The sequence below is a fragment of the Stegastes partitus genome, unplaced genomic scaffold, assembly GCF_000690725.1.
Source record: "Stegastes partitus isolate 25-593 unplaced genomic scaffold, Stegastes_partitus-1.0.2 Scaffold892, whole genome shotgun sequence".
In the NCBI taxonomy this organism is placed as follows: Eukaryota; Metazoa; Chordata; class Actinopteri; family Pomacentridae; genus Stegastes; species Stegastes partitus.
The window spans coordinates 15,756-28,388 of NW_007578623.1; the positions used below are offsets into that span (position 1 = coordinate 15,756).

Here is a 12,633-nt window from a genome sequence, read left to right on the forward strand (position 1 = left end):
TGTGTTTGTTCTGTAGTTTCCTTATAAATGCACTTTACATACTTCTTAACTAGAGTTTTAATTACAACACTACACTGTAATTTATTTATGTGCTAGAAAACAAAACTGTCAACACGTCATCTTTCTATTCACTCTTCTTGACCAGCGACGCCTCAGACTCTGGGAGTCATTGGTGACAGCAGGAGGCTGAAACAGACGCCCTCAGGCTCTGAGCGATGAGCTGGAGATGTGGGACTTGAGGGAAGGTCTTATGTAACTTTTAAGTACATTAACAAAAGTTTTACAGAAGGTTAAGTTTAAAAATGTACCTCTAAGCTCCAAACATACTTTTACTCCACAGGGAAATTAAGTGCTGTGGTCTCGACATTGTGACGGGAGGCTTCAGGGAGGTTTGGAGATAAGCGTTCACGACTCGCGGTGTATTTAGTAGAGATGCAACAATTAGGGGAAAAATATGATTATTCTCCAGTTTAAGGTTTTCAAATATGAAAATGTGCTTCCTTTTCCCTGTCCTAACTTAAAGAATTGAATATTTTTAAGTTCTGAACTGGTGATTGAACAAAACAGATCATTTGTCAGCAGCATCTTTCGGTCACAGAAATTGTGACGAGCATTTTAAACACATTTCTCAGAAATCAACAAAGTAAACGTCAGACAATTAAATTGTGAAAATAACAATTAAATGCAGTCCTAATATTTAGAGCACTTCATTTTATTTTTCTTCATTTATTCACAAACATTTTTAAACAGACCAATTCTATAACCACCTCATTTATTCTAATGAATTCTGGGAACTCAGGCGGCTCATTTGCATTTCCTCCACCAGCTACATTACTGGAAGCTGCATTTACTCTCAACACAACGGACACGAAATCCAAGTGGAAAATTATGTGCAGCCTTTTAAAATGGGAATATTATTCAGTTTGCTGATTGGTGAAGCTGGTCTGTGAAAAACATTTTTCTGACAATAAATAGTTGTCTTATGCCTCTTAGTCATGAAATAAAATCTTTTATTTGAGTGTTTTTATGACACAATCTGGTGGATAATAACCATCTGACAGACTGTAGGGTTGATTTGTTTCACTTTTCTGAATTGTTTGGAATAACATGACGAACAAGGCAGTTAGATTTTTATGTGTGCGTGATAAATGAGCCCAGCCTTGTGCAGAAGTCCTGACCGAGGGGAATTTTGTGAGCTGCAGTTTTTATTCATCAGCGATTATTTTAAATGTCACCTGAGATATTTCTAATAGTGGGATCTCAGGATGGCAGCTGCATCTTTTATCATGAGATGATGTAGGGGAGCAACAACTCGTGACTGCACCACATTTAGCTCGACTTCCCCTTGAACACCTGACTGTTCACCATAACCAGACTGGTGTGATGTGGTTGGAACTGACAGAAGCCACTTTCAGCGGAATAGAGAAGCATAGCCTTGCCTCGCTGCTTTCACACACAACTGAAACCACTTCCAGATAAGAACAGCAGACTACCGCAGGGTGCACAGCTGGATCGGTTTGAGGCTGGCAGAAGAAGCAGAAGCCACATCACCTGCGATCAGACTATTTTCTGCTGTGAAAGTAAAGTCTGACAGATGGACAAAGAGACAACTCTCTAAATTTTAAGGATTTTACATTCAGTCCTGAAGTGTGTGTGTGAGCCTCGCGGACGACAACTGGTGTCATAATTTGAATAGGGCTGATAAAAAGAAAAGATAAACGCCTTACTTCTTTGTTTGCAGCTGAGCATTTGGCTAAAATCACCCATCAGCAGTCAGTCGTGCGCTGACAGTCTGCTTTAGAGGGTCTGCGGCTCGGCACCCCGCTGTGTCTGCATGCCAGTCCAGCAAAGAACACAATGTCCAACTCTAATTACAGGCCAGAAGCTGAATCTGCTCGAAAATACTGCTGTCTGACTGTCGTGTAGCTAAATTCAAACATTTGTCAAGTAAATTAGAACAGATTGAGATTCTTTTTGGGTCTAAATATGCAAAATAATCCTAAGTTTTGCCTTGGTCTGTCTGTCAAAGCATGACACATATTTGTTTTATTAATACGAATCTGCAGGGAGGTTGTCACTGAGTCTGATGTTAGCTAAATGACATTTGATTTTAACATTAAGAATGCCCTTTTCAAATGAAAAGTTACAGTCTTGGTGGACTGTTTTGGGAGTATGACAATAAAAGTCATACTATAAGTTGTATTTTTTTGTCTGAGAGAGAGAAAAAGACAAACTGGAGCAGCCGGGTTAAGATAAGTCAAACATGACAGCCACAGCAGTACTGCCAGTTGAATCCTACGGTGCGTCGCCACAGCAGACTGAGGATCTTACTTGGACTTGTTGATGGTGCGTTTGAGCTTCTTCTCCAGCTGCTTCATGCGGCCGATCGCTGCCGTGTATTTGGCCGCCGTCTCTTTGTGCACCAGCTCGCTTCTCGTCTTGGTGTGCTCTGCCTCCATCACCTGTAACAGCAGATCAGAGCTTGCAGTTGGCCAACCACTTACAAATGGCTACAAGTCTTGGGAAACTCACCCTTGAAGTGTTTCATTAACTAGTTCCATTTAACAAGATTAACAGGTGGTCGTAGGTTTCAGTCCCATGCAAACCACGTGGTCATTCAAAACCATCTGCACCTCTGAAGATCATGACTAGATTTAACTTCCTAAAGGGGCACCAGCACAAAAACTATACTGACAAAAAAATCGAGCAGTGACAGCTTTTAAGCAAAAATGCCCCAAAATGCCCAGCAGCAGCATCCTAGTATGAAGATTTTTTTTAGTTTCTACGAGGTTAAACTCAATATCTTTAGTTTTTCAGTGCGAGTCAGACAAACAGGCCAATGTGTTATACAGTTCATATAGTCTTTGTGTTATCTTCTGACATTTTACGCACTGAACATTTAAAAAACCTAGAGGAGCGCAGTCTTGCCAAAAATGATCTGGATCTGCACCAAAAGTTAATGGGTTCCTCCTTCGACCACGCTCCACCTCGGCACCATGCTTCGTAAAAATCGGCCTGCATTTTTTTGTGTTATCTTGCTGGCAAACAGATAAAACGGCCCTGAAAACATGCCTCGGCTCCTGCCTTGGCAGAGGAATAATGAAGATAGTTGTTGGCTGCAGTCTTGCAGTACTTCTGTGATCGTATAATAAGACCTCGTATTTGGCTTTCTGTGTCCCAAACACTTGACACACAGAAAACAAATTCTGCAATTTGATAAATCGCTGACAACAAAATGAGATTGATATCGTACTTCAGTGGTGCAAATTTCTGGCAAATCGATTTGACCTGCAAAATACAGATAAACCCAGGAGGCTACAAAGCGCCTCCACAGTTTCCAGCCTTGTTAAAGATGGAATCTTTAGAACATTTAAGTTCAGTTTAAAAAAAATAAATAAATAAAAAAAGTAGTTTGGATGTGTAGCTAGAAATGAAATGTTTAACAAAGAACTAAAACCAAAACACTGTTCTTCAGTTTCTGAAGTCAACCCCCCCACTCTTCCCCCTCCTCACCCGCTGAGTGGCGTGGTTCAGCATCTCCTGCCAGGCGGAGTCAAACTGCCGGTTGTCCTCCTCCAGGAGCCTCTGCTCTGCCAGGGAGATGGTTTCCTTCGCTGCCCGCAGAACCTCAGTGGCTCTCTGGAAGTCCTGGGTGGCCTTCTGGGCCTCCAGCTGGGCCTGGGGAACAGACGGGGACAGAGATTTAATGTGTTTTGTGGTTTCTGTTTTTTGGTATAAAGCATCACAGATCAGCTGGTTGTAAGGCATTACTAATTTCAGCAAGTTTCAAATGTTCAGAGTTTCCATGAGTGACTTCTGTTTTTCTCCACATACTGTGAAAACGTTCTCAGAGTCATAATGAACTTGCGCTTCTTGTTGCCTGAGGAAAACCTAATATAAGCAACACATATTGTCTCAGTTATGCCTGCAGACCTCTTTCACAGCTACAGTACATTTGTCATCCATGTAAATTTTTGTGATTAGTTGAGGTCAAGGCAGACATACAGAAATTATTTTCCACGTGTTACATCTGTTTGTTGTTGAGCAGTGACTCGATAAGAAAGAAACAACATCAACAGCAGCTTAATCTTCATATCTCAGCGGCACGTTTTATCCCTTAAACCTGTTCTATTATTCAGCTTGAACTCCACAACTCTGATTTCTCTCATTATCAATTCATCTGTCGGTTATTTTTTTCACTTTTTTAGGAAATAGAAGCAGCAAAGAAAGGCAATGTTTCCTTGTAACAACTGAAACCTAAATTGTTGTAGTTTTCTGTCGGCCAATCAGTACATTTTTTTGTCAGAAAAATGATTTGCGGTTTAATTCTTCATATCTGTCTGTTATCCATCACTTGTGTCCTCTGCCCAGGGACTAAAGACAGAAATGAGCTTTTTAGTATATGCTGTACAAAAAAAAATCAGCATTGTGTATCGTCTCTAAATAAATAAATACATTTATATCACACACACACACATTGATGCAGAGACGATGTGCAAAGTGTAAAAAAGAAACAAAAAACTTTACAGCAAAGCTCTTGTTATCGATACCTCTGTTGGTATGTTGATAACAATGTTGTGTTGCTGATGTGAACACTGTTAACGAGCATCGTGTTACATGATGATATCACACTTGTCTGACTGCCACACAGCTGAGGCTACAAACACAAGACTGTCATGTTCACGGTGTGGAGACACGTGTCACATCTGAACACACTCACTGCAACGTGTGCTCACTGTGGACAGAAGAGGTTTGACAAGGTGTGTGAGCAAGATTAAATCAGTCCATGTGACTGGTGCAGGCACACAGGATCAGGGCTGGACATTGGACAGCATATTAATAATACATTTTTTGCTGTCCAATTCTAAGCAGTTTTGTGCTCAGTAACAGAAACTGGAGCAGAATATTGCAACTTGGATTAAGATGCTTATGTGTTCCCACACAAAATGTCCTTTAGTAAATGTCAGTGTGGAACATCTTGTCGGTGGGATGGAAAGATATTTTTATGAACACATGGGCCAGCAAAAACTGCTTGTTCAGAGAACAACTTTCTTTTAAGAAATTAAAAATGATGACTGTACACAGAGTTGGTTTAGGCAACATTATCGAGGAACATTTTCTAAAGATGAAATTGCTGTGATAAAAGGCAAACATTTTCTCTGAAGGCAGAAAATTTCTTTAAGATATGTGTTGTAAAAGTTTCATTCTGCTGTGGTAGCGTGCATGGTGGGAAGAATCAAACTTCCTATGTCATCATCACCAAAGACGACTGATTGGTTTTTATATTGATTAAATTGGGGATTATTTTCTTGATTAATCAATAAATCGTTTGGTCTGTAAAATGCTTGAAAACTGTTTCTCAGAGACCATGTTGACATATTCAAGTTTCTTTAGCTAAGCAAAAGTTATTAAAAAAATAGTGAGAAACAGTTAAATCTCGATAAAATGAGCACATACCTCAGTGTCTAACCCCGTCATGTATTCTTCTGCTGATTATTTGTCTGCACTTAAGGCTAAAAATAAAAACTGATGGAGGAAGAGACTAAAATCAATCCTCCAAGGTCGGCGGTAAATGTGGAAGAACTGTGTCTTCCTGCTTCATCGGACAGTAGTTAGAGATATTCTGAGCTTAATCCTGTGAGGTGGAAACCCGTCTGTGTCTGTGAGTGTTATCAGCTGCCGTCAGTTCTGCCTGAACACATGAGCTGCAGCTTTTAGCACACAACAGTATGCAGAGCTGCTGCAGCCTCAACACTGCATCACTCCCATTTCACTCCAGCTGTTACCGCTGCTGCGTTAGACAGAGAGAGACACTGAGAAAGGACACAAGACGAGTCCTGTTTCGGGGGCTGCTTCCCTTCAAAGTCCACAATTCAAGGCTAAACAGAAAAAAACACTCTCAAAGACCTTTCAAGGACACAGTCTTGTATCTGTGTGCATCAGTCTGTTGTTAGGCTGAACAACTGGTGGTAAATTAGTTATTCGGCAGGTAGAAATTCAGCCCTTTCAAAGAATCAGAACGTGTTAAAACAGTACAACTATTATCATTTATAAATGCTCAAAAATTCCACTTTGTTGCATTTTCTGAAGGGCAAGGGAAAAAAAAACTAAACTTTATCTTTTCATACCTCAAAATAATACAGAGAAGGGGCGGATTTTTTGCTGATGTTCAACATGCTGATATTTTCCATCTCATTTTGGCCAACTGCCAACCATACAAATGTAAAGCGGTGTATAGAACACAGACGGATGGATTATCTACTTGTAAATGTTCATTTTGGGCCTGATGCCATTATTTCATGTGAAAGCTTTTATGGGAACACACAGATTAAGTGCAAATATCATCCTTCATCCCTAATGCAGAGCATAACACAACCTAAACCAAATCAGTCATAGTAACCACCTTCCCTCAAGCTTTGCAATCTGAAAACTGCACTTTTTGAAATTTAAACATAACGTGTAGGCTGTTATGATCATATCTAGGATAATGATATGGAAGTTATATTCCATTTGTCTGTCTTTTTTTTAAAAACTAGAATTCTCAGAAGGCGTGACAATAAAATTATGGAAATCACCAGAATGCCCATTAATTTTAGGTTCTGCATGGCTGAAGGCAGGATGTACTAATGATGCTGAATTAAATAAGTATTAATTAATCCATATATACACACACACTACTGCAGTTGACTCATCTCCAAGCCTTTATTCATACTATGACCACACCCTCATTAGCACCACAGCTGAAAAGATCACGACAGCGTGAACGTGTGAAGGAAGTGTTTGTTTTAAGCTAATCACGCCCTTCTCATATGTGAACTGACAGCGTGACTTTAACCCAGAATAAAAAGTTTGTGAGTGAGTGACAAAGAGTGATAAACTGCATAAAGAAAAAAAACTATGAGAAGACAGCAGTCAGTATGCAAATATAAAGTACAGTTCATATGTGAAGAATCACTAGTGCAGTAAATCCGAGCTCATCCCTTCCTCTAAGAGCGAAATGAGAAGTGCTGCTTACCCCCGTAAGCATTTCTCAAGTTTTCTGAAGTTTTGAGGAAAACTCGACTCAGAGGAAGAAGTGTGGACTGTAGAAAGCTGCACAGTAACAGATCTCTAAACTCAGGGAGGAAAACATGCAGCTGAAAACAGTTTGCTGAATATTAAATCAGGCCTTGACTCTACTGGCCCAGTTTATGCAAAGAGAGTTGACTGCAAACTTTGCTAGATATCTGTGTTGCACTGACACCAGTCACAAACTCAACCTCTCCACAGAAACATGATGCAAGTATTTAAGTAAAAAAGAAGTTTGGTTTATGTGAACCGCACAAATCTATAAGTCACTTCATTTCCCCCAAACAGTAATAAATTAGCTTGTAGTAATTATTGCCTTTTTATAAAAAATCTTCTGAAATGTTGCAGCTATTTTTTTTAACGGTTTGTCTGATGGGAATCTAACTGGACTGGTTCCAGTGTCATGCTTTTATTCATGCATGCATACTGGTCTATTGTTCTATACACTATCCTGATGCAGTCACATGAAAACACAGTAAATATTTCTAGGAATGTGTACGTTATCAGCAGTTTCAATGCACAAATCGTGTTATCCGTCTTCCTCCATCAGCTCTCTCAGTCCAACTCTAGTCTGCAGATACTGACATCACCACATGCTCGCTCTAATTTCATTAGCGATGGTCATCAGCATGCCAGCACTGCAAGATCCAAACAACCTCTGCCTTGTTGCTGTCATGTGGTCGGCTTTGTATTCTGCGTTGCCTGAACACTACAGAGAGCTTCCTACAGTTATGTCCCTACCAATTTCTCTTACAGTCTCCAGACTTCTTGGTATTTGTGTGTATGCTGTGAATCACAGTCGAACAGACGGCGGTGCGGAGTCAAGTCGTGTCTTCACCGTAAGTTGCTTACTAGTTTATGAAATGGAAAGTTAACAGTGACCCATTTATTTTCCTGTTCCAATACAACAGCCAATCTATCCATATCTAAAGGTTTCACTTCCCAAATACAGGTAATGCCTGAAAACATCCAGTATCTGTTGGCTCTACCAATGATAAAGATTGAAGAGAAAACAAAGAATGCTTAATTTGTCCTTCCATCCATCATCCCTCGACTGATTACTGCCTCACAGTGTCATTTACTTGCGCTACAGAGTTTTTGTCTTGTATTCCTTCCCTGCCTTCTTCTCCTCCTCCTCCTCCTTCTCTTTCTTTGCGGTCACGTTGCCCACAAGAAACCCATCACACACGTGTTCTCTCCCTCTCCATCTATCCCACCCCCTGCCTCCCTCATTCTGTCAGCACAGATATTAGACACTCTGCTTGGTCTGCACGGAGGAAAAATATCTATCAGAGGGGCTTTTGAGTTCAAGTAGGTACATTTCTGAGAGGGCATTAAAGATGGTTTTCAACATTTTCCCAGTTGACATCCCACCATGAACAGAAAAAAGACAAATAATCAACGCAACACTGAGCTAGCTTGGTGAACAACACACTTCTCTGCACTGCATATTGTTTTCAAAAGCTAAAACTTTGTTCACCTTTTTTATGGTTGATGACTTTCATAGCGCGCCAGACTTTCAGGCAATCTACCGGATAAATTGAGCACAACAACAGACGACTAAATGTGGGAAAATAAAAAATAAAAGTCCTGCCTTCGGTCCCTTTATCCGAGCTTTTCTTTGCTGTGTCAACGTGTCAGCTACTGGCAACTAAGAGCTGTCATCATTCAGCTACAGTTCAAAGGCAACATTTGCGAGAAGGCAAAGGAAAGAAGGGATAAAAAGGAGAGGGAGGGACAGGAAAATAGGGCAAATAAAAAATGCAGAAAGTAAGAAAAAGATAGAAAGAAAACATTTTTATTACAGGCTTCTCATCACTGAATAGTTACGTGCACACCTGAATTACCTAAATGTGATATAGTTAAACACTGTAAATTATGGACAATAAAGTGCTGCAATGCCCCGAATTATTGGTTATAAATGACATCACCAGCACAAGACAGCAGCACCCATTTCTGAGATGTTTTGGTTTCCTTTTTGCTTTCATGCTGCCCATATACTGCATACATACATGCAGTCCATGGGCCGCACTCACAGCCAGATCATCCCAAAGGTTGTGGGACCAGGTTGACGTCGAGGCTCTGTGCAGGGCTGTTCAGTTATTTCACACTAAAACCATGAAGCTATTTCTCTATGCAGCTGTCTTTAGCTGGATACATACTTTTAGAAGAATAAAACCAACAAGTATTTGTATTTTTGAATTATATTCTGGGAAAAAAACTAAGATAACAATAATCTTCCCAACATGCAGATTTTTTTTTGTCTATTCTTGGCACAAAAGATGTTTAAAGGATGGTAAAAGAACCACAGTAAACTGGACAATAGCAGGCTATGAATACAGTCTCTCTGCTAGGCAATGACTAAACACTAAACATGCCAAAAATGAAATTGCCTTTTTTTTTTTAAGGCCATCTTACTTATTTCTTGTGCAATCCACACAGGAAAGGAAAAGAAACTGCAAAAAATGCCCTGTCAGGTTGCTATCAGCTGAGCTGCAGCGCTGTACTAAAACTTGATGAAGCAGAGTAAAGCAGTTTAGCCTATAAACATACGTTCTTTGTGCTTAGAGCTGCAATAATCGGTAGTTCAGCCCGTCATTATGCACAAACCATCATGATAAACAAACATAATGTATGTTCCAGCCTCTTGAGCACAGTGACAAAGGGCTTCCCCGAGCTGCTTTAATATTAATATTTTATACTGCAGCGCTAAGATACCTCTTATTTGGAGATGTCCAAACCATGGCAAAAAGAAAAATAATACCCAAAAGTATGTGGACATACAGCTGAGCAATTTCTAAAATACTTTCCATGTTCCTTTAAGCCCAGTAACACACTGAGTGTTCCTACTACTTCCCATCAGGCTGAATTAAGTCTCCAAACGTATCCGTACCACAGCAGATCAGTTCAGATCGGTTGGGCAGGCGGCTGTGGCTCAGGTGGTAGAGCGGGTTGTCCACTAATCACAAGTCTATCAGTTTGATCCCAACGCCGCCACATGCCAAAGTGTTCCTGGGCAAGACACTGAACTCAAAACTGATAGTCGGCGAGCAGCTTGTGTAGCAGCTCTGCCACCACTGGGCGTGTGAATAGGAAAGACTGCAAAGCGTTTTGAGCACCATAAAGGTAGAAAAGAGCCACACAAGTGCAGGCTGTTTACCATTTCTGCTTCAACAGCGTAAGTGTGTATCGCATTACACCATGACTAAGCGTGACATGAGAAAAATACTGTAGCAGAAATACTTTGCTGCTACTTCTGCTTTTCTCTTCCATTTCTATCTCTCTATTAAACTTTGTGTTTTATGGCTCTTCTCCCTTTGATGACTGTTCCAGTTTTTCCTTTCCTTTCTCCTCTTGTTTTTATGACCCTGTCTCTTCTACTCTCTTTGATCCTCTGTTATCTTTATCCATCTTCATCTATGTGTCTCCTTTCATCCATCTTCATCGCTCACTACCATCTCTCCCACCAACACACCCCTTTCTCTCCTTACTTGTCACTTTCTATATCCCCCTTAATCTTTCTTGCTTGCTGCATTTCTGACTTTGTCTACCTCTTTGCCTCCATCTCATGCCTAATCCTTCACTTTTTGTCTCCTTCTACACCTCTCTGCATCTCACCATCGTCGCTGCTCAGCCTCCATTCCCTCTTTCTTCCTCTCTTTTTTTCTCTTCTACTTCATATTTTAATCACTCCGCACATCGCCCTACGAAATGTTCACTGAGGCGAACCTCAAGAGGGGAGTTGATGTGTAAGTAATGCACAACTTTAGAAAGCGATCTGAGATTCCTCCTTCGTCTCAGCAAAGGCAATTTGGTTGTACAGGCGCTTTAATTATTCAAGAGACCATTAAACTGAGAAAACATGCTTTGTTAACTCGTTAGCAGAAAGAAAATAATATGAAAAGAAAGGTGGAGGCTGGAAGGAGTGGTACACAGTGGGGCATCATTAAAAGAGTAATCTAACCAAGTCAAACAAAGTAACATTCCCCTAATGTTTCTAGTACAACACGCTGTACTGTACAGTCACCTGTGAATTCCTCATTTAGTATCAGTTTATTGAACCTGAAAAGACGGACTGAGGCCATTTTGTGCCAAAGTTTTTCACTAGTTGTCTCACTTCTTATACTTTGAGCCAACTGAAACATCTTGATTCAGCATTTAAGCAACTGAACACTACTTATACAAATTGATAAAACAGAAACATGCTGTCGAACAATTAATTAATGTCGTAAAGTAAATGTACAAGACTGTTTTGCATACATTAGAATTAAAAAACAATTGACGCTTATATTATCCAAACTGTGTGATACTAATATATTTGCCATACAGCTACCTAAACCTGACTGACATTCTGTTCAAACAATAATGGAGTACAGACTGAAATAAAACCGGTTGAACCAGTAGACATACGATATTAATCATACAGCATATAAGTCTGTGACTTCAGTCAAACTACACAATAATGGCCTTCACGACCTCTTATCAGTAAAACCACAGCAGAATGAGGAGAACATAAAAGAAGAGGCATGGAAGGAGAGAGACAGAGGACAAGTGTCATTATCAGTCAGAGCTGTCGAAGAAAGACGTTGTGGGGAAATGAGCTTTTATATCATAACAGAATTTCCGCTGACCTTCACATTGTTCCTTGTGAAGATGAAATGAAGACATGCTCTGACTTTGAAGTCTGTAAAACACACAACTGCTCAAGTTAAAATCTCTGACATACACTCAAGTTCCTCATTTATTCATTTCGGGAGAAAGGGTTTAAATATCCTTTTTTATATTCATGATAGGCAGTTAACTGCTAAGGGGTATCTAGCAATACTAATCTAGGAGGAGGCTGTTTGTCCAAAGAGCCCAAACAATCCAAAAGAGTGTTTGTCTTCCAAACTCAAGACTAGAGAAGCGGGAGGGGGTGAAGTAGCCGGTATCTGTTTTGCAAGTGACCTGATTTGGCCAATTTTCCAGGAAATTTGATTATTTTTATCTCCACCATTTGATCAAGTTGGCAATTAATTTCCTCTAAAGACGAAGCACAATCTGGGACAATAACATCTATTAAAGGAGGCGGCTGAGGGCCATGGGAGCGCTGTGAACACGACATGTCTTGGTACGCCTGACTAACCCCAGTCTTCAGCAAACCTCAATTTGATGTCACTATTTATTCCAGTAGAGGGGTGAATGAACTGCCACTGGCCTAGATATGTGAGAAAGCTTCAGGGTTGAACGAGCCACAGATGACTTCAGCAGCAGGGAGGAAGCCTCCGCCTCTGATGTCCACTTCACGGTCTTTAACAAGCAAATTAACCCAGATACATCCATGCTTGGAAGCAGAACTACTATAGTTGTGTGCTTAAAGAGGAAAGTTATAGCCAGGGTGCATTTTTTAGACAGGGTGAGTCACCTCGTACTAAAACTCTAATTAAAATGGGATCATGTTCATTTTGGTATGCCTGTGAGGAAACAGGCACCCAAAGGTCAAAAGCAGGGCTGCAACTAATGACTGTTATCATTGTTAATTAATCTGTTGATTATTTCCTCGAAAAACTGATTAGTTGTTTGGTC

General features: G+C 40.3%; 1 protein-coding gene across 1 annotated transcript in view; it reads right to left on the reverse strand.

The window, feature by feature from the left end:
• The window catches only part of sh3bp5b (SH3-domain binding protein 5b (BTK-associated)), a 44,481-nt gene that overhangs the window by 13,788 nt on the left and 18,060 nt on the right, over positions 1-12,633 (reverse strand). Inside the window, exons 4-5 of the mRNA XM_008293528.1 lie at positions 3,514-3,678; positions 2,332-2,462 (exon numbers count right to left, since the gene is read on the reverse strand). Coding sequence (XP_008291750.1) covers positions 2,332-2,462; positions 3,514-3,678 — 296 coding nt within the window. The remainder of the gene's footprint in view (positions 1-2,331; positions 2,463-3,513; positions 3,679-12,633) is intronic.